Here is a 27,805-nt window from a genome sequence, read left to right as displayed (position 1 = left end):
GTCACTAGGTTGCCTCCCTCATTCAGTAAGGGGCCCACACTTTCCTTGGCTTTCTTCTTGTTGCCAACATACCAGAAGAAACCCTTCTTGTTACTCTTGACATCTCTTGCTAGCTGCAGCTCCAGGTGCGATTTGGCCCTCCTGATTTCATTCCTACATGCCCGAGCAATATTTTTATACTCTTCCCTGGTCATATGTCCAACCTTCCACTTCTTGTAAGCTTCTTTTTTATGTTTAAGATCCGCTAGGATTTCACCGTTTAGCCAAGCTGGTCGCCTGCCATATTTACTATTCTTTCGACTCATCGGGATGGTTTGTCCCTGTAACCTCAACAGGGATTCCTTGAAATACAGCCAGCTCTCCTGGACTCCTTTCCCCTTCATGTTAGTCCCCGAGGGGATCCTACCCATCCACTCCCTGAGGGAGTCGAAGTTGCTTTCCTGAAGTCCAGGGTCCGTATCCTGCTGCTTACCTTTCTTCCCTGCGTCAGGATCCTGAACTCAACCAACTCATGGTCACTGCCTCCCAGATTCCCGTCCACTTTTGCTTCCCCCACTAATTCTTTCCTGTTTGTGAGCAGCAGGTCAAGAAAAGCTCCCCCCCTAGTTGGCTCAAATACATACAAATGCAAGGTAATACATCTGAGAACAAACAATGAAGGCTATTTCTACAGGATGGGAAACTGACTTGGAAATCAATGACACAGAGAAGGACTTAGGGGTCATCCTAGTTAATCCCCTTAACATGAGCTCTTAGTGTAGTGCTGGGCAAAAAGAGCAAATGCAGTTCTTGGATTTATAAAAAGGAGAATGTCAACCAGAAGTAGGGAAGTGATCTGCCCTCTATACACAGCATTGTAAGACCGCTACTAGAATTCTGTGTCCAGTTTTGGTGTCCATGCCTCAAGGGGGTGGAAATACTGGAGAGAGTTCAAAGGATGGACACAAAATTGATCCAAGGGCTGGAAAAAAAGCCTTACGGTGTGAGACTTAAGGAGATCAACTTATTTAGCTTATCGAAAAGAAGGTTAAGAGGTGACTTGATAACCGTGTATAGGTACTTACACATGGCAAAGACATCTTATAGTGGGGGCTTTTCAATCTTGCTGACAGAGGAATAACAAGAGCCAGTGGCTGGAAACTGAAGTTAGACAAATTCAACTTTGAAATAAGATGCAATATCTTAGCAAGGATTGCAGTTAAACATTGAAACAGTTTATCAGGGGAGGTGATTGCTCAGAGTTTTTAAAAATGAGATTAGATATCCAAGAGAGATGCTTTAATCCAAGAGAAATTCTCCAGCCGTTGGGTAGAGGGGTTGGGCTAGAAGATGGTTGTGGTGGATCCTTGTGGCCTTGGAATCTGTAACAGGGTGACTTGCCCCTTCAGGGCTGGGGGGCCTGGGGCTAGCCAGCCCTGATTACTAAAGAGGCACATCTGAGTTGGATCAGATAATTCTGTATAAAAGGCAGCAGGTGGCTGCAGAGAAGGGGGCAAGCTTAGGAAACTGCAGAAGTAAGAAAGGCTCGTGCAGGGATGATGTTGATATTGGGGGATTTGGAAGGCCTGGGAGAAGGGTGAATCAGAGGCTACTGGGAGTGAGTGAGTGCCAGCAGAAAGACCTGGGATGTGGGGTTTCTCTACTGAGTCTACAGGTAGGAAAAGCCTGGGAGTGATGCAACAAGAGGATAAAACTGATGGACTGTGTTTGGGGTCTTTCAGTTTTATTTTGGAGCTTTGTTTATGTGAATAAAGTCAGTCCCCCAAGAAGCGGTGGGGAATGCACAAGAGGAGATTCTGAGGAATGTAAGAAGCTCTTTGAGGGAGAAATTGTTAGCAGGGCATTGCAGAGCCACTCCTGGCCTTGGGGGAGTTCATGAAAGGTGGCTGACTCCACTACAACCCACATGTTTGTTTACTTCTCTCACAGGGTGCACCTCTCACTGCTGGGCTGATGCCTCTTCCTGGTCACTCTGGGGATTACCTGGAGGCTGATGCCCCCATCTGTGGTTTAGACACCATCACTTTGACTGGTCTGCGGCCTCTCTCTCAGCCTCATGAACTGCCATGTCCTCTTCATGACGGTCTTCCAGCTAGGTTGCTCTGTATTTCCCGATTCGGGGGAGTGGTGTGGGGGAAAGAGTATCACTGTCCAAAAGTCCAGCCACTTCATCAATGGCAAGTGGGGGGTACACAGGCCTGCCTATGTCTCCAGATCCCGACCCAGGGACCCTATAGATAGCGGCCTCTTGCTGTGACTCTGACTTCTCCCAATGCTGCTACGTCTCCCTGGGCCACTTCCCCACAGCCCCAGCACCTTCTTCGCCCCCTACCTCAGGGCATTCAACTACCCAGTCCCAGCAGCCAGCCAGGAGCTCCCTCTTGCCTCCTCCCACCCTGTCCCGTCCCTGCCAGCAGTTTCTCTGTCCAAGGTCCCGCAGGTCTCTCAGCCGACTAGAGATATAGTCCTCACTCCTTGAGCTTCCAGCAGTGACTGACTCTGTTCTGCACTGCAGCTCTTTTTATATGGGCCAACTGGCCCCAGATTGGCTGCTTCCTACACTTATGATCTAGGGTTAAATAAGTACAGGGATATACATAATGTAAATCAAGGGCAATTGACAAGTTACAGATAAGTGAAGACGATATCATTCACATTTGCTTTGAACTAAATTATTGCTTGAGTGAATTAGTACGCTTAGCATTGCTTTGATATTCACACACAAATTAATTGGCCTCTTGCTCTGACCTGAGCTGGCCTGTCAGCATCACATTTCTTCATGGGCTATGGGGAGAGCAGGAAGTTCTGCATTGCCTTTAGTATGCTCATTACACTTGCAGCTCTACATTAAGACAATGACTATAATAAAATCTCATGATTCAGCCAGTAGTCTGCTGAGGTCAGGAAGGAATTTTTTTCCTGACACATAATTAGCCAGATGTATTCTGGGCTGGTTTTTTCACTTGCTTCTGAAGCATCAGAGATTGGCCACAGATGGAGATGCGACAATGGATGGGGTAGACAAGTGCTCTGAGATGGTACAGAGAATCCTCTGTCTTAGACATCTGAGTGGAGTGTCTTGCTCATGTGCTCAGATTGAAACTGAGTGCTAGATTTGGGATCAGAAAGGAATTATTTCCCAGGTCAGGTTGGCAGGGACTATGTCTTTTTTTCATTTTCCTCTGCATCATGGAGAATGGATCACTTGCTAGGATCACCTGGGCATAGCTCACCTAATCAATTCCTTGCCATTGCAAAGGTACTGGTGGCACCTCAGTCTCTCCAGTTCTTTGCATGTAACACACAACAGGTTTGTCTTCTGAGAATGGAAATGCTTTAGTCTAACTAAAACAAATGGGCTCAATATAGAGGTAACTGGGTGACATTTAATGGCCTGCGATATTCAGGATTATATCAGATTAGATGATAAAATGGTACCTTCTAACCTTAAATTCTGAAAATATAAAACTATGAAAAATGTCATAGAGCATCATAAAATGAATTTAGCATTTTTTGTCCACGTAAATGTTTTGAAAAACTAGTGAATAAACACACAGAAACTTAGAACTTGCATATCAACATTGCTTATGAAAATATAAAATGGATGAGCAGAAAAATATTTATGGTCTTTCTATAGTTTATGGTTTAAATGATATAACAATTCTGGTGTGAGAATAAATGTAGAATTAGGTACAACTGATTTTTATTTCAGTATGATTTATTTGTGAGTTTACAGTCAGATTATGAGTTCTGTTCATGTGGGTAAGGGTTCGTAGAATCCACTCCTTGATTTAATATAATTATTGATTCAAGTTTTTCAAGTCCTTGTTTTCTTTTAAAACCTGTGAACCCAGCAGAGAAGAATCAATTTATTTTGTTTGATTGAAGACCTACTAGAAAAGCTTGCATTTAGATGTTCTACTCAAACATTACTAGATGACATTGTGGTAACAATTGGAGGCGGGGGCAGGGGTGCGGGGGGGGGGGAGAATAAACAAAATAAATACAATGGCTGAAGTTCTCTGCTACACTCAGCTTGTGCTGGATGCAGCAGAGTAGGGGAGCTGTAAGAGAGCTTGCTATGGCCCTGGCATGTGTTTAGAGCAGCCTGAGGACTGCTGTAACTTGAGCCATCTGACATTGGTACACAAGGACCATCTGCCAGCTGTGAATAGCTGGAGTGTAGCACACTCGGGCTACCCTTCTTCCTTGCCCCAACATGCCACCTGAACTAGGAAATGTGTGAAGGGAGGTGTGGAAGCTGCTTAAATTGACTCTATGCCTCCTACAGAGTCCCTCCAACAAGGGAGTCTCCAGGAGAGGACTTGTGGGTGGTTTCTGCTTCCACTTACGCTAGCCTAGATTGTAAGGAGTTCTTCTAGCTCCAATATATCGAACAGATTTTAGGTGAGCTAGAAACACTTCTAAAAACATAACCCTGAGACTATCATGGTCACTTAAGGGGTGAGGGGATGGACGAATATTTGCAAATCTGTAAGAATTTGTGAGGTTCATAAAAGCCCAAACTCCACAAAGTAGATCCTTGCTCAGATTTTGTTTCCCTTTACCTTGTGTCAAGATTCCTTCCCCACTCTGAACTCTACGGTACAGATTTGGGGACCTGCATGAAAGACCCCCTAAGCTTATTCTTACCAGCGTAGGTTAAACGCTGCCACCACCAAAGTGTCTAACAATAATAACAGGGGAAGTGCCCACTTGGAAACGTCTCCCCCTCCAAAATCCCCCCAAGCACTACACCCCCTTTCCTGAGGAAGGCTTGATAAAAATCCTCACCAATTTGCATAGGTGAACACAGACCCAAACCCTTAGATCTCAAGAACAATGAAAAGCAATCAGGTTCTTAAAAGAAAAATTTTAATTAAAGAAAAAGTAAAAGAATCACCTCTGTAAAATCAGGATGGTAAATACCTTACAGGGTAGTCAGATTCAAAACATAGAGAATTCCTCTAGGCAAAACCTTAAGTTACAAAAAGACACAAGAACAGGAATATACATTCCATTTAGCACAACATATTTTATCAGCCATTTAAACAAAACAGAATCTAACGCATAACTAACTAGATTGCTTACTAACTCTTTACAGGTTTCAGAGTAACAGCCGTGTTAGTCTGTATTCGCAAAAAGAAAAGGAGTACTTGTGGCACCTTAGAGACTAACCAATTTATTTGAGCATAAGCTTTCGTGAGCTACAGCTCACTTCATTGGATGCACATCCGATGAAGTGAGCTGTAGCTCACGAAAGCTTATGCTCAAATAAATTGGTTAGTCTCTAAGGTACCACAAGTACTCCTTTTCTTTTAACTCTTTACAGGAGTTCTGACTTGCATTCCTGCTCTGGTCCCGGCAAAAGCATCACACAGACAGAGAGACCCTTAGAGACTGTCCAGTTTGACCAATGTACATGGCAGAGGGGCATTGCTGGCACATGATGGCATATATCACATTGGTAGATGTGCAGGTGAATGAGCCTCTGATATTGTGGCTGATGTGATTAGGCCCTATGATGGTGTCACATCAGCCACAATATCAGAGGCTTGTTCACCTGCACATCTACCAGTGTGATATATGCCATCATGTGCCAGCAATGCCCCTCCACCAGGTACATTGGTCAAACTGGACAGTCTCTACGTAAAAGAATAAATGGACACAAATCAGACGTCAAGAATTATAACATTCAAAAACCAGTTGGAGAACACTTCAATCTCTCTGGTCACTCGATTACAGACCTAAAAGTGGCAGTACTTCAACAAAAAAAACTTCAAAAACAGACTCCAGCGAGCGACTGCTGAATTGGAATTAATTTGCAAACTGGATACAATTAACTTAGGCTTGAATAGAGACTGGGAGTGGATGTGTCATTACACAAAGTAAAACTATTTCCCCATGTTTATCCCGCCCCACCACTGTTCGTCAGACGTTCTTGTCAACTGCTGGAAATGGCCCACCTTGATTATCACTACAAAAGTTTCCCCCAACCCCCTCCACCCCCCGCTCTCCTGCTGGTAATAGCTCACCTCAAGTGATCACTCTGGTTACTGTGTGTATGGTAACACCCATTATTTCATATTCTCTATGTATATAAATCTCCCCACTGTATTTTCCACTGAATGCATCCGATGAAGTGAGCTGTAGCTCACGAAAGCTTATGCTTAAATAAATTTGTTAGTCTCTAAGGTGCCATAAGTACTCCCTTTCTTTAAACTAACGTAGACTCCTTTATATTAAGTTTAGGCCAACTTACATCTATTCTGCTGATGTGCTATGCTGATATGATGTGTAACTTACTTGCTGTTGTAAGAAGGTATAAAATTAAAGTATGATAAGGGCCAACTTAACATATGCTATCCTGCTCCTTAGGTACAGCAACTCAGACTCCTTTACACATCAATAGACCGGTTAGGATTTATGGATTCTAATTGAGTTTAGGTGAATGTAAGGGAAACTAAGTTATACCTCTTTAATTAGCACTCTAAGGACCCAGTCCTGCAAACACTTAGGCATGTGCTTAACTTTATGTCTGTGAGTATTCCCAGTGGCATTAATGGGACAACTCACATATGTAAAGTTAAGGATGTGCACAAGAATTGCAGAATTGGGACATAAATTTGGACCTTTGTTTCCAAAGCAATGTCAAAACAAGGAAATTCCCATCTAATTATAGCTAGTGGTATTGACTGTTCTAAATATTATGTCAAATGCCATAAAAGGGCTGTTTAGATTCAAAGAGAGAGACCATCTTGAGCCAGTGTGTCTTCCTAATACTGATTGGGTGATAATAATAATAATAATGATGCAATTATTCAATTATCCATATTAAGCTTTAATTAAAGAAAGAACCTTTTACATTACTTCATCTTTTATTCTAATACTTGTTTCTTCTCCTCTTTTACAGGAAAAAGTAGAATATGCCTTCCTGATTATTTTTACAATTGAAACATTTTTGAAGATTATAGCATATGGATTATTATTACACCCCAATGCATACGTTAGAAACGGATGGAATTTACTGGATTTTGTCATAGTAGTAGTAGGGTAAGTCATTCACACTTCATTTTAAACAAGGCTTTAAAAACATTGTTCTGAAAATGTGGTATTGTCTTTATGACAACGTAGCTGTATGCCTTATTCTGATGGGACTAAGGGCCAAAGCCTACTAACTTTTACTCACACATAATTTATTGGTCAGCTCACATGAGTGAAGATGCAGAATCAAGCCCTAAAAGGTTCCCAGTTCAGAATGGAGGAACTTGGGTCATATTGTACAATCAGCCTTAAAGCAGAAGACCACAATGCATTCAATGAGTTCTGCCTAAAAATGGATGGCATAACAAGGTCCAATATTAGAGCCCTGTCCTGCAAATTCGTATATGTATGAGTTGTCCCATTGCACCCACTGGGACTATTCATATGAGTAGAGGTTGGGTCCATAATCCTTCAGGGTTCAGCTGTGCCTTTTAAGCAGAGCCCAGTGTTGAGGGTGCTGTAGAGTTGCACTGCCCCATACACATCACCAGAAAAGGGCTGCGTGCTTCAAAGAGACAGAGCACCTGCTACACCTCCCTGGCATGAGAGGGAGACTGGACACTTCTATCCCCTTTCATGGGATGCAGCACATTGGCCCCTTCCCCACCACACAGCTGGACAGCATGATGCAGAGGGTAGGATGGAACCATGACTCTGTTTACATTCTGCCCTCCCTGTCCCCTGTGGGGTGCCATGAACCCCCAGGGGAGTGGTGAAGGAGCATTTCCTGCACGCCCCATTGTGCAGGAACTGCCCTTTTGCCTAGCCCACAAGTGTGGGAAAATTCCTTACTCCCTCCTCATTGTCACTGTATAACTGTGTAAGGGCTTTGCAGCATCTGTCCCTTGTTGTGTCAGCAGGTTTTATATTATTAGCATTGATTCTCTTTGTGTTACATGCTGCATTAAGAGATCCTATGTTCAGGCATCAAAGAGTTAATCTTATAGCATATATTCTGTTTTCCCTAAATATGCAAATATTGTCTGATTAGACTGAAAGAAGGAATTTTTTCAATAGTGAAGATCCTGTTAAGTGTAAAAAAAGCGCGGGGGGGGGGGGGGAATCCTAGTGAAATGCTCTGCCATTTAACATCACTTGAAATATTGCTTCTGACTTGCAAAGAAACCCTTGGCATGCAACGTCTCATAATGCATTTTTTAAAATAGTTTAAATGATACTCAGAGTTTGCTTTTAACTGACATGAGCCAGGAATTTGATGGAGAGAGAGTTCCTAACTCACATCATTGAGATAATGAAGATAATGTGATTTAATGGGAAAGGCCAGCATTTGGGGGAAATAACTGTAATTACTAAATCTGCTATTGTTTTGTGTACATGTAAATACCCAATATTCAAATATTATTTTTAAATAATGAAAATTACTGAAATTATTGCCATAGTACCAATCTGCTGGCACATTCTGGCCCATGGTTAAAGTGGGAGTAAAGGGAGCAACAGTAAAAGATTCTTTAGCCATATAAATAAAAAGAAAACAAGAAAAGAAGAATGACTGCTGAACACTGAGGATGGGTGGAGATTAAAGATAATGTAGATATGGGTCAACATCTTATCAAATACTTTGTCTCAGTTTTTAATAAGGGTAATGAGGAGCTTGCGAACAGTAGGAGGGTGGCTAATGGGAACAAGGATATGGAAGTAGAAATTACCACATGTAAGTTGGAAGCCAAACTCAAACAGCTTAATGGGACCAAATCAGGGGGCCAGGATAATCACCATCCAAGAATATTAAAGGAACTTGCACATGAAATTGCAAGCCAAATAGCAAGGATTTTTAATGAATCTGTAAACTTGGGGATTGTATCCTATGACTGGAGAATTGCAAATTATAATACTTATATTAAAGAAAAGGGAATAAAGTGATCCAAAAAACTACAAGCCCAGTAGGTTGACTTCAATTATATGCAAGATCTTAGAACAAATTTTGAAAGGGAGAGTAGTTAAAGCACACAGAGGTAAAGGATAACTGGGATAAAATACAACAATCAGTGGTTCTCAAACTTTTGTACTGGTGACCCCTTTCACACAGCAAGCCTCTGAGTGTGACTCCCCATTCTAAATTAAAAACACTTTAAAATATATTTAACACCATTATAAATGCTGGAGGCAAAATGGGGTTTGGGATGGATGCCGATAGCTCGCGACACCCCATGTAATAACCTCATGACCCCCTGAGGGGTCCCAATCCCCAGTTTGAGAACCCCTGTACAAAATGGTTTCAAAAAAGGTAGATCATGCCAAACCAACCTGATCTCTTTCTTTGAGAAGATAACTGATTTTCTAGACAAGGAAATACTGTAGATCCAATCTACCTAGATTTCAGTAAGGCATTTGATGCAATTCCACATAGGAAATTATTAGTTAAATTGGAGAAGATGGGGATTTTTATGAGGATTGAAAGGTGGGTAAATAACTAATTAAAAGGGAGACTACCACAGGTCATGCTGAAAAGTGAACTGTCAGGCTGGAAGAGAGGTTAGTAGGTTACTAGGAGTTCCTCAAGGATTGATTTTGAAACTGATCTTATTTAACATGTTCATTAATGACCATGGCACAAAAAGTGGGAGTGTGCTAACAAAATTTGTGGATGAGGCAAAGTTGGGAGGTATTTCCCATACGGAGGAGGACTGGAATATCATACAAGAAGATTTGGAGGACGTTGAAAACTGAAGCAATAGAAATAGGATGAAATTTAATAGAGCAAAGTGCTAGGTCATGAATTTAGGGACTAATAAAAATATTTTTTTCGATAAGGTGGGTATGTATCAGTTAGATGTGACAGAGGATGAGAAAGACTAGGGTATTGGTTGATCAGAGGATAACTATGAGCCACCAATGTTATGCAGCCATGAAAAAGGTTAATGCAATTGTATGGTGCATCAGGTGAGGTATTTCCAGTAGAGATAGGCAAGTGTTATTACCATTAAACAAGGCACTGGTGAGATCTCATCTGGAATTCTGCGTGTGAGATTCTGGTCTCCCTTGTTTAAGAAAGATGAATTCAAACTGGAACAGGTACAGGAAGGGCCACTAGGATGATCGGAGGAATGAAGAACCTACCTTACTAAAGGAGACTTACAGAGCTTAGCTTAACAAAACAAAGGCTGAGGGGAGATATGATTGCTGTCTATAAATACATCAAAGCGATAAACACCAGGGAGGGAGAGGAGTTATTTAAGTTAAGGGCCGGTGTTGGCACAAGTACATATGGATATAAACTGGCCATGAATAAGTTTAGGCTTGACATCAGTTGAAAGTTTCTAACCATTAAAGGAGTGAAGGTCTGGAACAGCTTTACAAGGGGAATAGTAGGGAGCAAAAAACCTAACTTGTTTTATGACTGAGCTTGATAAGTTTATGGAAGGAATGGCATGATGAGATTGCCGACAATGGCATATGGTCCATCCGGGTCTGCTTTTACTAACTATCTCCAATGGCCAGAGATGGGACACTAGATGGGGATGGCTCTAAGTTACTACAGAGAATTCTTTCCCAAGTGCCTGGCTGGTGGGTCTCACCCACATGTTCAGGGTCTAACTGAATACCATATTTGGGGTTTGGAAGGAATTTTCCCCCAGGTCAGATTGGCAGAGACCCTGTGGTTTTTTTCCTTCCTTTGCAGTGTGGAGCACAAGTCACTTGCTGTAAGTAAATGGTGGATTCTCTATAACTTGAAGTCTTTAAATGAAGATTTGAGGATGTCAGTAACTCAGCCAGAGGTTATGGGTGGGTGAGTTTCTGTGGCCTGCGATGTGCAGGAGGTCCATGACTAAGGCTCCTAGGTTCTATAGTAATACAAATAATAGATAATCATCATGTAATCAGGCTCTGCATCAGGTCAAGTGATCCTCAACAGGTTGGACGCAGAGCAAATGGTGCTTGGTGAGGCCTTTCTGTAGTGGAGTGCTTTGTGGTCAGGCGCTGTGGACTTCACACAAGGGAGCTCCTCTCTCAGACCAAGCAATCTTTGAAATAGTCTACCTCTTTGTCTCCCTTATCTGGTGGCCATGTGATTATTGTAGCCCTGGGCAGTTGAGCAAATCCCTAAACTAGCACACCTCATCTAACCATGTTGCTCGTGGACATGGGTGTGTCTTACACCAAATTCTCATACATCTCTGAGTGATGTGTGTGTAAGTGAGTGTAAGGGAGGATAAATTAGTGTAAGGGGAGGTCTGTGTCATACCATCTGGTATGTCACATCTATATTTGGCCCTCTGTCTCCAAAACATCATGTGATAACAAGAAAATTACCACCTAGTTATAAAACAGTCACTACAACTGGCTAAGTTTAATTACATCAAATGCTAACCCTGAATCCACGGTATATAAGAAGAATTGGATTGTCTCCCATCAGATACTCAAAGCCTCATTCTATGACCCAAGTCCCTGCCCTTTCACCAGTCCAGAATAGGAAGGCTTGGTGTACGAGGTGCAAACCATGTAGTCAAAGATCAACCCACCATGATAGAGTAAAAGAAACCCTCAGAAAACTGGTCTGTGGCTCACAGGAAATGCAGCCCTCTTACCCAAGCACCCTAGTTTTAAAATAATCAGTTACAGAACATGATAAGCCAGTACAGGGCCAGTTATTTGATTAACTTGCACTCTTAAGAGAGAAGCCTACTGAAAAATTGATTTTTGTATTTGATCCTATGTAGAGATGGAATCATCTCTGGATGTGATTCCTTTTGAATGGATTTGTTATGGAATTTCATTAGACATTTTAATAGCTTCAAAGGAGCTGCCCCTGGTGTCCAGCACCAGATACATTAAATTAAATGCTCTTACTGTGCATTGTCAGCAGAAAATGTAATGGCTCCAAAGGTAAAATCATGACAACGTTCCAAAATGTACATCTATAAGACAAGAAAGTATGGTGCATATACAAAAGGCAGTTTTCTAACATAAATAATTTGGACATTTAATTAAAAGAATATTAAATGGCCTTAGTAAACGATATTGGATAGTAAATGTTATGTTTCAAAGAAAATCAAGGGCTTGATGGATTTGATAGGACTGATATATGCTGGCAGAGCTGAGGGCCAGCCCTGCACATTTTTCTCTGTCCCGACTCAGTCAAAACTCTCATTGAAATCAAGCAGTTTATGGATTGCTTAGAGAATAATCCACCCACTTGTTTAGTGCCTGGCCCTGCATTCTCTTTTCAGGCCAAATTTCCACGGTTTTCAGTTGGAGCTTCACCTGAGAAAAGAGTCCAGAATCGGGTCCCAAAGGAGATAGCTTGCACAGCAGTATACTGTACCTGTGGATCTCTAATTTGAGGAATTACTTATGCACTGAGTGCCTGACAGCACCCCTCCCCCCCAACTCAGGCCCTGATTTCAGCAACATGTACCTAACTTTAAGAACATGAATAGTTTCATTGAAGTCAATGCGATTACTCACATGCTTACAGTTAGGTCCGTATTTAATTACTCTGCTGAACTAAGCATAAACGGTCAAATGTCTGCCATCTCTTAAAATATGTGGATCTCTGATTTGTGTAAATTAAGTGGGTCAGATCATGACCCCAAGATCTAGGTGCTCCACAGATGGTGGAACAGACTGGGGAAGAGGAGTGGGTGACCCCAGCTGGGTGTTTGTGGGTGTGATGGGTTGGGTCACAGAGACCCCCTTGGGACTGCCACCTGATGTGTTGAGACTACCTCTGAGCCCGTTTTCCCTGGCAGCTTGGGACTTCAGTACTCTGTCTTGTTGAGACAGACACACTAGCCTGCTGCAACACAGACTCAGGTCTGAACCACGTCCCCCACAAGCTGTAGGCTTAACTGAACACAGCTTAAGAAGAGCTCCTGTCTCCAGCACCCAGACACCCAGCTCCCAATGGGGTCCAAATCCAAAATAAATCCGTTTTACTCTGTATAAAGCGTATACAGGATGAACTCATAAATTGTCCACCCTCTATAACACTGGTAGAGAGATATGCACAGCTGTTTGCTCCCCCAGGAATTAATTACTTGCTCTGGGTCAATTAATAAGCAAAAAGTGATTTTATTAAGTAGAAAAAGTAGTATTTAAGTGGTTCCAAGTAATAACAGACAGAACAAAGTAAATTACCAAGCAAAATAAAACAAAAACACGCAAGTCTAAGCCTAAAACAGTAAGAAACTGATTACGGATGAAACCTCACCCTCAGAGATGTTCCAATAAGCTTCTTTCACAGACTAGATTCCTTTCTATTCTGGGCCCAATCCTTTCCCCTGGAACAGTCCTTGTTCCAGCTCAGGTGGTAGCTAGGGGATTTCTCATGACTGCAGCCCCTTTGTTCTGTTCCACCCCCTTATATACCTTTGGCATAAGACAGGAATCTTTTGTCTCTTTGGGTCCCCACCCCTCCTTCTAAATGGAAAAGCACCAGGTTTAAGGTGGATTCCAGTACCAGGTGACATGGTCACATGTCCTGTGAGATCCCAAGCCTTCATTCTTCCTGGCCTGACTCACATAAAGGCTTGCAAGTAAACAGAGCCATCTACAGTCAATTGTCCTAGTTGATGGGAGCCATCAAGATTCTAAACCACCATTAATGGCCCACACTTTGCATAACTACAATAGGACCTCAGAGTTATATTTTATATTCCTAGTTTCAGATACAAGAATGATACATTCATACAAATAGGATGAACACACTCACTAGATTATAAGCTTTGTAATGATACCTTACAAGAGACCTTTTGCATGAAACATATTCCGGTTACATTATATTCACACTCATAAGCATATTTCCGTAAGCATTATGGGGTGCAATGTCACAGTGGGGTCCAGGGGAAGCCTCCAGTATTCCATCTCTGGCAAGCTACTAAACATAACATCTGTTTCTTAGGTTTCAGAGTGGTAGCCGTGTTAGTCTGTGATTCTTGATGATTTATAACCAGAGCTGTGAAAAACTTTCCAGACAAAACTCAAAACTGGAGAAAATTTTCCTGCTTTCAGGTGTATTTTACAAATCTAAAACACAGGCCAAGTTTATTGAAATTTTTGCTGAGGTTCACAGACCTTCCAGTGGAACTAGGCTGAGTTCTGATCAGGCATTGCACGATAGTTCTGTGTGGAAAACTGGATGATGCTCACTATGGCTTGCATGGCTCACACCTGAAATCTAGCAAAACATGGAAGTTTTCACAATGCAAATTGAAATATAGCATGCAAAATGAAGCAAATCTTGAGACCACTGCTGATCTTAACCACCTGCTTCAGTTTTAACTATTATGATTACTGAACTTCCATCCTGACACTATTTTAGTAAATGGCTTCTGCCAGTTAAGAAACACTTTATGAAATGTCTGACTGTAAGGAGAATATTTTTGTGGGTTTTTTTTTCTTTTGCTTACTATGTTTAGAATGTTGAACTGTAGTGTCATAGGGAGTTCATATCATCTACACAATTTAAAACTGTGAGTTTTTTGTCATTATCTATTTAATGTTCTAACGGAAAAACTGATTTTGCAAACCTCACAGTCTGAAATGTCTGAGCAAAAAGCCGTGATAAAGTAGCTTCATCTGTGTAAAACTGGCAGAGACTGGGTACTAACAGCATGTTAATTTAGTGGATACTGTGTGATCATCCCTCTCTTGGGGGATTAGGAGCTCTTGCACTTCATAACCCTTCTGTCATGATTTAATACATAAGTATATGTCATTTTGACAGCTGAACAGTTTTTCAGAACTATCCTCAGTTCAAGCAATTCCCTAACACTTTTGATTACTTGGTAAATGGATGGTGATGCTGACCTTTCTTTTTTTTTATTTGGTAGATTGTTTAGTGTAATTTTGGAACAATTAACCAAAGAAACAGAAGGAGGTAGCCACTCAGGTGGCAAACCAGGTGGCTTTGATGTCAAAGCCCTCAGAGCCTTTCGTGTGTTGCGACCTCTCCGGCTTGTATCAGGAGTGCCCAGTAAGCTATTTTCTGTTTAATTCTGTTGGAGTGAATAAAATAACCATTCCATTGTTGGTTTCAGAGTAGCAGCCATGTTAGTCTGTATCTGCAAAAAGAAAAGGAGTACTTGTGGCACCTTGGAGACTAACAAATTTATTTGAGCATAAGCTTTCGTGAGCTACAGCTCACTTATCTTTTCAGATTATTTAACCTTCTTGCTCTAGAAAGTAGAATAAAAGTGATAGGGTAAAGTTGACTTTCATTATCTGGTTATGTAGATAAAATGTGTTTCAAGATGTACGATATCCTGTTTGAAGTAGAATAAGGGATTGTGAACTCATTCAGTATATGATTGTCTTACACAGTTCACTAGGCAGACAGAAGAATACATTTAACTTTGAGAAGTTTTCTGTGAAGTAATTTAAATATCAAAAGCAAAAACACCAGAAAATAAAGTTGAGATTTTTGATACCCAAATCCTGGGAAACATACTATGTAGCTACTCCTAAAATTGCCCATATGTAGGTAAATGTATGCCAAAGCAAACAACATGTTTTCTCCCCTGCGTGGTTGCAAATAACTGGTGTTGATCTTAATGGGATTTACTGATGCTTAGACTACAGGGAATAAAAGAGCAATTTCCAAAAGTAGGAAACTTGAAAAATAGAGCAATTATTTTAAAAAGACAGTTGAGTTTTATAATTATCCTTTCTATTTCCTTTTCATTCATTATTAATTATTGATGCTTTCAGTTGAATGAGGCCTCTCTGTTTCACAACCCAGTTTCTCACATTCGATCCAGCAGCAAAGTAATAATGCTGTGTTTATTACATCATAATCTGTTACCATGGATATGATTGTGATGACACAGATTTAGGAAAATAACTTCAGTGGAGAATCACGCAGAATGGGGGGAGGGGAAGGGTATGCTGTGCTGGAGAAAGTCTTTGTTTAAATACAAGCAAGCCATATTCTGCTTCATTGATACTGGGCCAGCCCCCAGTCACTTGAAGCTTGAAGTGCTATCAGTGCAGAATTTAACCAATATACATTTAGGGAAAAGAAAAACTATAAAAACAATAAAAAGAAAAGGAGTACTTGTGGCACTTTAGAGACAAACAAATTTATTTGAGCATAAGCTTTCGTGAGCTACAGCTCACTTCATCGGATGCATTCTGTAGCTCACGAAAGCTTATGCTCAAATAAATTTGTTAGTCTCTAACAAAAAGTACTCCTTTTCTTTTTGCGAATACAGACTAACACGGCTGCTACTCTGAAACCTATAAAAACAATGTGAAAGGTAAATGAATGTGTCCAAGTATGTTTATATTTTAAAGTTGCATTCGGTGTATTTGTTTTAAAGATCTTTACCATACAGGTGCAGTGCTCTCTACCAGCACTATAGACCTTCCAGACCAAAGGTCCAATCCTGTAATGAGCTCTGTGCAGATGGACCCCCCTGCACCTGGCTGCCCTGAGCTCATTGCAAGATGACGGCCTGAGCACAGGATTTTTCAAGATTCTTCAGGTGATGTAAAATCCCAGTGACCACCTGGAATTCATACCATCTATGGATTCTTGTTGCTGTCTTTCAAGCATTGCTTTCTGTTACAGACGATGTTCAGTTAGAATTTTTTAACAGAATACAAAGCTTTAAATTTTTTTAAAGCAGCCCTGTGCTTGGACATTTGCTTTTGAAACTGAGCAGCCTGAAAATTCTGACTGTGAGCTGGTGCGGGAAGATTTTGGTGTGTCTTGTTCAGCAGAAACCATAGATTCATCACACTTTTTAAATTGATGGCATTTCTATGTGTTTCTAATTATGTATAATTGCAAAAGATTTCATAATCAGGAAAAGTTAATGCCATATAAAGTCTAACTCACTATCTTTGTGTGTGGTTTTTATTTTTAGGTTTACAAGTTGTCCTGAACTCCATTATAAAAGCCATGGTTCCCCTGCTCCATATTGCCCTTTTGGTATTGTTTGTAATCATAATCTATGCTATTATAGGATTGGAACTTTTTATTGGAAAAATGCACAAATCATGTTTTCTTGTTGATTCAGGTAAGTAATGAAGCCACTAATTTACATAAGGGACCAATCCCACTCCCTTTCAAGTCAGCGGGACTTCAGTGGGAGCATGATAGGGTCCTAGATGTTAAAACTATTGTAAATCTTCGTTTCCATAAGGTTGCGTGATTGTAGGAAAAGCATATTATATTTTAAAATGCTAACTAAACAATAGAGCCCTGCTACTTGCTATGAACTGATCTTGTTTTTAAAAAATGTAGCCAAAGGGTCAGCCCAATAAGATAGCGACAGCCTACAGTGGGAAACACAGTCATCGGACTTTGAATCCCAGGCTAGTGAAGAGCTAGTCATATCACAGAGCAGACTTTCCCTCCTGAGGCAGATAGCTGGCTGTCTCTCTGCTTCAGCACTTTGGGCAGCATGATTATAAGAGCAAGCACTGAGATGAGTAATAGAGGAATCCAATCCTCCTACATTCAGATGTGGGTTTAAATGATACAGTGAAAATATTTGGAATGGGAGGTCTTCGGAGGAGTGAAAGATCATCATTAGAGAAATGAAGTTTAGTAGGTAGGGTACATCTCCACCAGTGAAGTCTGGAATGGAATAGACTAAATGCAGGATCTAGTCCTGGACTGCTTACCCGCTGAGAGGAAGGAAATTGTTAATATGGGATGGAAAAGCGAAGAAAGAGTAATGAGAAGAAAGCATATGTTAGATAAACTTCAGTAATTGAAAAATTCACTGTGTTACCTACAGCTGGCAAAATGCTTCATTTCATTTGCACTGTTGTAGCCATGCTGGCTCCAAGACATGAGAGAGATAAGGTGGGTGAGATAATACCTTTTAATGGGCCATCTGCTGATGAAAGAGACAAGTTTTCGACCTGCACAGAGCTCTTCTTCAGGTCTGGTAAAAGTAATCAGGGTGTCACAGCTAAATACGAGGTGGGACAGGGTGTTAACTTCTTGTGTTTAACAATCTGCCCTACCTTCTGTTTTGCTGTGACACTCTGATTACTTTTTCCAGATTGGAAGAAGAGCTCTGTATATATGTGTATGTATAAAAAGCTTGTCTCTTTCACCAACAGAAGTTGGTCCATTAAAATATATTACCTCACCACCTTCTCTCTTTCATTTCATTGTTATTTTATTTGAACTGTTTTCTCTGTTAATTTTTGAGTATGGCAATTTTTACACACGTAGGACCTGATCCTGAGAGATGAATGCCTTGCATTACCCTTAGACTCCCAGCACCTTTCAGGATCAAGTCTTGAATGAATAATCTTTCCATGTAATGCTGTCTGTAGTCCGTCAGTATTGGAGTTTCTCCTCACAAGCAAGTTATTTCACAAAAATTTTGAGAATGCAGAATTCTGAAGTGTTTTTTGTCAATTTCAGATATATTAGTTGAGGATGATCCAGCACCTTGTGCATTCTCAGGGAATGGACGTCAGTGTGCCACGAATGGCACCGAATGTAGGGGAGGCTGGGTCGGACCAAATGGAGGCATAACCAACTTTGACAATTTTGCCTTTGCGATGTTAACTGTGTTCCAATGTATAACCATGGAAGGATGGACTGATGTGTTGTACTGGGTAAGTAGCTTGGTAGGAAATAGAAATCTCTGAACTTTTTGCTTACTCTTAAAACAAACTTCAATATGCAGATGAGAAACTAACTATGTTTAACAACACTGTGAGCAAGAAATCTTGGCAAGATAGTTCTGCTGCAAAGGAGCACAGCTGCACTCTTCTTCCAGTCACAGCATCTCACTGGATTCCTCAGGCTAAAAAGCCCTTTCAGAAGCAGATTTCTGCACTGCTGGGTTTTTTTTAAGCCTATTCCATTTGGATAAATTTAATCTTATATTTGTGTCCCTTGGACTAGCATTCTTTTGCAAGCCTATAGTTTTTAAGTAGATCTTTTCTGATTTTGTTTAGAAGCTCTATTTTTCTTAGTATTATGGTAAATTAGACCCAAGCAAGCTCTCAGCCGTCTTCATTTGCCTTGAGGCCTACAAACCATTTTTTCAGACGTACCAAGCCTTGACTATTATGCTTCAAGAAAGGTTCAGGCCCAAGTATGTCTCCATAGAAACAACAAAAATGTATATCAAAGGCCATCCCTACTGCATAGGAACCAATCCTGAAAACACTTTTGTGTTACTAAGCACAGTCCTTATTTTTTGGCATTACAGTATCTCTTAGAGACCACAGCTAAGGTTATGGTCCCATTGTATCCAGCACTGCACTGGGGCATAGTGAGAAGCAAACCCTACTGCAAAGATCTTATGGTATAAATGGACAATCAGGAGATATTTTCATTCCCATTTTACAGATGGGGAACTAAGGCACAGGGTGAGTAAGGCACAGATTTTTAAAGATATTTAGGCATCTAAATATGCAAATATATACCTAATTGGATTTGCAGAAGAGCCTAACTCTCATTGCAGTCAAGGGGAATTAAGCACTTATCTGTGTATTTAGGCCCCTCAGTACCTCTAAAAATCTGACCCTAAGTGACTTGTGCAAGGTCATACAGGAAGTCTGTGGCAGAGTTCTAGTCTAATTAACCACATTAACCGCATTAACCACAAGTCTAAGCTTCCTGCTTAAAGTCAATGGGACTTTTCATAATAATCACTCTGCTCAGTAATAAGTGTTTTCAAAATCAGGATCTTAGTAAATGCAAGATAAAAAAATTGGATTTTAAAGGACTGATGAAGCAAAAAATGGTGAATTTTAAAAATTCTGAACAAAATGATGTTAAAATGCGGGGGGAGGTAGCTAAACAAATTTGAACTTTTTTGTTGCTGGAACTGCAACCTATGAGTGAGTCTGTGGATCTGTTGCTCACAGTAGCCCATAATTTAGATTGCTTTGTGGCTGAGTGTGGCCAAGTGGGATTATTTGCTAATGTTAAAATTTTCTATGAAATAATTAGTGCAGTAAAGGATACGGTATTATCCCAGTGAATGGGTACTTCTGTAGCCTGGGGTCATTTGCAGTGAATCAAGATGAAGCATATTGTAGCTAAAAATGAAATACAGTACCACATCAGCATGTGTAGCCCAGGCATTTAATCCAACGTGATACACTGGGGTGCCTAGCTACACAGAGACACTTCGTAAGATGATATCACAATTACAAAATAATTAAAATGGCAAACCAACAATCTGTAAGATTGCAAGATACAAACGTGGCAAAATATTGAACTTTGCTTACCAGAAAATACTGTCAGAGCTCTGAAAGAGAGCCCAGTTCTGCACTTACTAGTACACTTAAAATGCAGGCTTGGGTCCAGATCAGACATTTATGACATAAGTGTTACTCATATAAGGTATATTTTTCCCCTTCTATAATTTGGTATTGGTTTCTTGGAACAATCAGAACATGCACTTGTTCTGTCTTTCTCTTTCTCACTGTCTCGCTTGCTTGCTTGCTCTCCTTATCTTTTCCTAATTGTCTCAGGAGACTTTATGAATGTTCAGTTTGTGCATGTGATTATGTCATTTGTATTTGTGATGGAAAAAACCCAAATCTTCCATGCCCCATAAAAGTGAAGTCAGAGTAGAGGAGGGGTGCAGTAGAGAACACATGCTGTTTTAATTTTTGGAAGCCAGAGCATACTCACATTTTGGTAGTTATGAGCCTATTATTTATTATTTCTTTCAATATATACAAAGATAACTTATCCTAAAAGCGCTAGGAGATATAACACATTTTAAAATACATAATTCATACAAAATAAAATAAATAAATTAAGATGACTTTTTTCCTTTAATAATTAATCACCCAATTGGTTCATCAGATGCATAAAAAATTAAAATAACCCCCCCCCATTATAAAAGCAAGACCACCATCATAAAACTCCACCCTCCCCAAACATTAAAAAAACAGACGGGCCTTGCAATATGCCCTTGAAGTCATCAAACACAGGCTATTTGAGACCAAGAGAGGCAATAACAAGCAAAGCTGAGAATTAACTCAGAAAAACCCATTATTTAAGTATACAGTTTTTCCACATGGAGGATATTTGCACTACATAGATGTCAATTTTCATTTCATTCGAAAAGATACTGAGCTTATTGACCAGAAACACGAAGAAGCGTACCTACCTTGTAAAATATAGCAGATATTTTGCTCTGAATTTGCTTTGAAGACACCATTTAAATAAAATTGGTTCTTGGTCCTCTCTCTCTGTAGACACCCAAGCTGGAATCTTTTTACCAGGATGGAAGAATGTCACTTTTCTCAATTTGGTTTTATCTATTGATGAAGCGGTTCATCTGCTATTTAGCTAATAAGTGAAACATTTTTAGTAATAATGATGAATAAAAGTGTAAAAGTCTTGTGCAGTCAGGAAAGCACACATATTAGTTTTGAATAGGATTGTTTACAGAACCCAAAGAAACCCCATTATCTCTGTATTTTAACTTGTGTTTATGTTATTGTGGGCTTTTTATAGTCTTAGGGAGCTATTGATGGGGGCGATATAACATGAGATCAACTCTCCTAATGGTATTTCAATAATCCAGAAGCTGAAATAAAATAAGAAGAACAGATCCTTTCTAAATGTGGCCCCATTTATAGTTACCTGAGGTGCTAAAAATACTGCAGCAAATAGAAACATAAATCCAAATAGAATCTGCACACATTGCTAGTTTTCATTTGTTCACTGTGTGACCAGTAACAGTACCTATGTAGGGTTACCTTGTGGGCAAGTGTAAGTTGGGTTGGAGGGAGTACGTGCATCCTGATGTACATTGTCAAATGAGGTGTAGAGGAGGTTTTGGAATAAATTGATAGATCAAACAATAAGAAGTCACCAGGACCTGATAGTATTCATGCAAGAGTTCTGAAGGAACTCAAGTATGAAATTGCAGAATGACTAAATGTGCTATGACAGTCAGATAGCTAATGTAATGCCAATATTTTTAAACAGTCCCAGAGGTGATCCTGCCAATTACAAACTGGTGAGCTTAACTTCAGTACCAGGCAAATGGGATGAAACTTCAGTACAGAATAGAATTATCAGATAGATAGATGAACATACTATGATGGGCGAAGAGTCAACACAGCTTTTGTAAAGGGAAATCATGCCTCACAATGTATTAGAATTCTTTGAGGGTGTCAACAAGGATGCGGACAAGGGTGATCCAGTGGATATAGTGTACTTGGATTTTCAGAAAGCCTTGGATGACGTCCCTCACCAATGGCTCTTAGCAAAGTAAGGAGTCATGGGATAAGGGGGAAGGTCCTCTTGGATCAATAACTAATTAAAACATAGGAGACAAAGATAAGAATATATCGTGAGTTTTCACAGTGGAGAGAGGTAAATAGCGGGTTCCCCCAAGGATCTATACTGGGACCAATGCTATTCAACATATTCATAAATGATCTGGAAAAAGGGATAAACAGTGAGGTGGCAAAATTTTCAGCTAATACAAAATTAATCAAGATAGTTAAGTCCAAACTGACCTCAAAGAGTTATAAAGGGGTTTCATAGAACTTGGCAACAAAATGGCAGATGAAATTTAATGTTGATAAATGCAAAATAATGCACATTGGAAAACATAATCCCAACTATACATACAAAATGATGGAGTCTAAAGAAGCTGTTACCCTGCAAGAAGGAGATTTTGGAGTCGTGGATAGTTCTCTGAAAACATCTGTTCAATGTGCAGAAGTAGTCAAAAAAGTGAACAGCGTGTTAGCAACCATTAGGAAGAAGATAGATAATAAGACAGAAAATATCATAGTGCCACTATATAAATCCATAGTGTGCTCACACCTTGAATACTGTGTGTAGTTCTGATTGCCCCATCTTAGAAAAGATATATTACAATTGGAAAAAGTACAGAAAAGGGCAACAAAAATGAGGAGAGATTAAAAAGGCTGGGACTGTTCAGCTTTGAGAAGGGACGACTAAGGGGGGGGATAGGATAGAGGGCTATAAAATCATGAATGGTTTGGAGAAAGTGAATAAGGAATTTATTTATTATTTGTTATTTATCCCTTCACATAACACAAGAATCAGTGGCCACCCAAAAAAATTAATGGGCAGCATGTTTAAAACAAACATAAGGAAATACTTCACACAATGCCCAGGCAACCTGTGGAACTCATTGCCAAGGGATGCTGTGAAGGCCAAAAGCATAACTGGGTTCAAAGAAGAATTAGATAAGTTCCCTGCTCTGGGTGTCCCTAAACTTCTGACAGTCAGAATCTGGGACAGGACAACAGGATGGATCACTGTGTAATTGCCCTGTTCTGTTCATTCCCTCTGAAGCATCTGGCATTGGCTACTGTTGGCATTAGCATACAGGATACTGAGCTAGATGGACCATTGGTCTGACCCAGTATGGCCATTCTTATATTTTCACGTTCTTATGTTCTGTCAGCAGAAAATGACAGCTTCCAAAAACATTCACTAATACTGCTCACTATCACCTGGATAACGACAGTGAACTCCTCTGCGAAATGATCCAAGTTTGAATAATAATATTCTCTTGTACACATCCAGAGTTGATACCAGCCTAATCCTGGTAGGTGCTGAGCACCATTCAATTACTATTGACTCATATGGGTCCTGCTACTCACATACTTGCCTGTGATTGCTTCAAATAAGGTTAGTGTATGTGTGTGCGCCCATGCTTGTATATTTCTCTAATTCTAAGTTGTGCATATACATGTAACCCACTGGTCAGTGTGTGTTATGTTATATGTTTGATAAACAGAGAATGTGAATCTGTGACAGCCCCAGCTGTGGAACCTTGCACTTTAGTTCAGTCTGGAGAAACTTATGCTTTCAGCTCTGGAGGTCTTTTTTGTCAGACAGGATGGCAGGTGTCACACACATTGGTTCTTAATGCTTTGAATCAGTCCTAAAGTTGAGTATGCCCACTTTCTTTGCCATGTTTCCTGTTTGCTTTAGCAAACACTCAAGAGTTCAGAAATCTGAACCTCGATTTTGCAAATGCAGACTTCTCACTGAAAATCTGGCCCTAGATGTGCTTTTATATCCTTGAAGATCAAATAAAACTTTCTAGGTTTATATGACATTTATGGCTAATGCTTAATTTATAAAGTAATGATGCATTATAATTTGCAATTTATTTTAATCAGTTTCATTTGATATACAGGGGTACATATAATAAATTATGGTGCCTGTCACTAAAAGGCCATCATTTGCCCTTAATACCGTTGATATCACAGCGATTTTTCTTCACTGCAACAGTTAACTTGAATTACTATATTTGAGTAACTATACTTGAGCTAGCATAGCTTGAGTGTCAGTGGCCATACTGTGAAACAACCCTCAGCTACACAAAGTAATTTGATAGCAGAACTGAGGGACTGGATTAGCAGAATGATTAGCATTTGGTGAGTTGTGCTAAATCAAATATGTAGCCTGTAGCTGGCTCCGCATTGCGTTGCTAGCTTGAGTGGCAACAGCGCTTAGACTTCACCACACACCTCCTGATGGGCCAGCTAGCTCAGGTTTAAACATCATTTAACTTGAGCTAGAGATTTTACGAGTGGACAGGCGTTGGATTAGGGGAAAGATTGAATTGTTCCTCGAGCTAACATTGCAGTGAAGACAAGCCATAAGTGTAAGGAAAAAGGGTGGTATCTCAGATATGCCTGGCTGTCAACTGGAAAAATGCTGATTTTAATGGGTACCCCTGTATAACACACCATATCAGGGATGCATGTTAGGAGTTTTAAATTCTCTCATTGAAATATTCCCATGTAATCTGAGGTATTTTTAAGCCTTTTGCACTGGGTAGGTAGAGATGTTGTCTGCATGTGTCCCAGTGATCCTTTACTTAACATATTAACTTTTTAAAATTATATCATTTAACACCAATACTGTGATAATAACATATTCCAACATTAGAAAGAAACATCACACAACCTGTTGTCTGTCTCAAATATTAAGTCTTACCTGCAACACAAACTCATTGTAACATCTTAGAGTTTTCTAACTGAAATGATCATTTCTATAACATTGTCTGAGTGCAGTGAAACTTTAGGGGTATAGTGAACTTTTTGAACATCCCTTGTAAACATATCCCTCCTATTAATGTTACTGGGACTAACACACCTATATCTAAGGGTGAAAAACCCTAATATTGTTTACTAACAAAGTCTCCAAACAGCATCAACACCTCTCTAAATTTACTCTCATAACAGACAACAAAAGCCATCATATTCTTATTAGCATTTTACAAGCACAAGGAAATCTTTCTTTCTTGTGCATAGAAAAACGTAATGCAATCATTAATTCTTTTAATAATAGAATGAAGATTGTAGAGAATGGCTATAGCTCCTGTTTAAATACAGCTGGACACAAGACACAATTAATACTTCAAAGAGAATCACTACAATAATAAAACAGGTCAGGCTTTTGGTTGTTCAGCCTGTCAATCAAACATTCAGGAAACCAACCAGATAATCAAATAATCACTTCATTTTATATAGTGTTCTTAGTGCAAGCATTGCAGAGAGCAGCTAACCAAAAACATAATAAAACCGTGTATAGAGTAGTTGAAAGAATAGCCAAATAAGTAAGTCTAGACCTTAGTCTGACAAGTAGCCAAACATTCTGCAGATCTAATTCACAAAAAATCCCACAGGTGAAGTACAAAATACATCATTGGGCCACACACAAAATGATGCAGCCCACAACTGAAGTATTATCAAGACTGAGCAGGAAGCTCAGCTGGAGACACAGGAGATATCTTGGTGAAAAACATACAGTCTTGTAAACGATCAAATACTAAAACTTCGAAGTTGGTATATTGATAAGCCAGAAACCAGTAGAGAGCATCCAGAGCTGGAGAGAGAAAGTAAGACATTAGTCATTATTAGGAATTTAGCTTCCTAGCTCTACAGAAATGGAAGACACATTACAGAACCCAAACAAATACTAGTCAACCGTGAATTGCAGCCTCCGGTCTGAGGAAGACCAAAGCACATATGAGAGTCTTCAGATCTTTCTGAGTAAGTATGGGCCATAGACTAGAAATATCCCCCAGACAATGTCAGATTTTTTTTGATGGGATACCCTACAGAATCCCCTAATTGCTTCTTTCACTTGCTAAGGATTGCTTGACAGTGCTCCCCTAGTGTCAATGAACACCACTCTTGGGGCATCCAAGGGAAATGCTCAAGTGAAGCGAGGTCCTTCTTCCCCCAAAGGGGTTGATTGTTCAGTGTGCACAATTCTTCCAGCCTTTGATAACTTAGGCAGCAAGAAATCTAGCACAGGATCTCTGGCTACATATAGACTGGTAGGAATTTTGGATGACACTATTAACATGCTTCATAGATGACATTTAAGAGCCAGAGATAGCATGTTGGGTTTTTATTCTTGAGCATTAATCAGTGGAACCTAATTTAATTTGAGAGTACAATAAAAGATTTCAGATGTTGATTTGGGCTAATTAAAACCTTTTTTTATTTAGATCTAAAAAGCTAAAAAACATTCAAGCTAAGATTGCAAAGAGGCTAGAAATAGACTGCTATACCAGCTCATTAGAAACTTCAGGAACAGAGAGAAGGGTAGAGATCTGCATAAATATGATAATCAAACCCAGGCCTGCAAATAGTACTGTAAAATGGGAAAATATAAATATTAAAAAGTCTAGAATACAGAGTCCTGAAGGATGGTGATTTAATGTAATAGTTTCAAATGATCAGTGTAACACACAGAGTCCACATGGAGAGAGATGATTTTAAACTACTTACAGGAGGATTCCAATTCCCATGAACTCACCCAGGAATTGAAGATGGTTTATTCTGACCTCATTTCTAGTATCTCAGGTTTATCTGACTGCTGACAGATAGTATATCAGAAGTAGTTCTTTGACAGAGATCACTGTAAATATTCAAAAGAGCATATTGCCCCCCAAAAGTATAAACTAGATTAGAAACTAGATTAGAAATAAATCAGACTCTGGGTATCTGCTAAAAGGTCCTGCAGTTGAATTACTGCACCTTGCTCCAAAACCTTTACTGGAAGAAACAAATGGGAGACTGATCAATAACTTGAACAGTCTTTCTTAAGCAACCAAAATCTCTTAAGGTGATAATACAACTTATTGGATAGAGTTCAGACCTGCATATGGTACTTTTGTTTGATTTACAGCTTCTATATAAATTAAGATACCAGTCACACACTGTTTTTCAATCCAAATAATGTAGACCATTATACCATATTTGAATCCATGTCTTTCAGAAAACACTGAAAAAACAAAACAAAAAAATCCAAAAAACCCCACAGCAGAATTAGCTGTCAAAACAGATTGTTTCAAAAGATATTATATACTTAGTATCATACTTGGTATTATTAGTCTCTGTATTATAGCCCTTTAATATTGAGCACAGTTAGATGGACCCATCTTTCACACTTTGTTCATTCACTTTACTAATTATAAGTAGACAGTTTTGTTGAGCACATTGATTTAGATGACCAAACCTTTTCATATACTTTACAAGTTTCATGTGTGAAATAAACTGGGCAACACGCACTTCATCAGACCAATAGATGAAAAACACAGTGAATAGTATTAACCCCATCTTAACATGTTGAAACCAAATTAGTTGGTACAGGGCAAAGATTCATCACCCTCAGGACACTTGGATGGTGCAGGATGCCCCCATTTGAAGTGCCCTCATTGGATTACCCAGCATGTGAGGCAGCACTCACTAGTTCATTTTCTTGGTGTAAGAGAAAATCATGTCTGAGGACTTCCCAGTGCTCCCATCGTGGTGGTTTAGCTCTGGTCTGCCACCAAGGTAG

General features: G+C 39.9%; 1 protein-coding gene across 6 annotated transcripts in view; it reads left to right on the top strand.

The window, feature by feature from the left end:
• CACNA1D (calcium voltage-gated channel subunit alpha1 D) overlaps positions 1-27,805 on the top strand; it is a 321,562-nt gene that overhangs the window by 121,865 nt on the left and 171,892 nt on the right. For all 6 annotated transcript variants that reach the window (XM_043551625.1, XM_043551623.1, XM_043551627.1 and 3 more), the window contains exons 4-7: positions 6,914-7,053; positions 14,838-14,980; positions 16,875-17,027; positions 18,395-18,591. In XM_043551625.1, coding sequence (XP_043407560.1) covers positions 6,914-7,053; positions 14,838-14,980; positions 16,875-17,027; positions 18,395-18,591 — 633 coding nt within the window. The remainder of the gene's footprint in view (positions 1-6,913; positions 7,054-14,837; positions 14,981-16,874; positions 17,028-18,394; positions 18,592-27,805) is intronic.

This window comes from Chelonia mydas, chromosome 7, assembly GCF_015237465.2.
Source record: "Chelonia mydas isolate rCheMyd1 chromosome 7, rCheMyd1.pri.v2, whole genome shotgun sequence".
In the NCBI taxonomy this organism is placed as follows: Eukaryota; Metazoa; Chordata; order Testudines; family Cheloniidae; genus Chelonia; species Chelonia mydas.
This window is presented reverse-complemented; position numbering and strand designations above follow the sequence as displayed.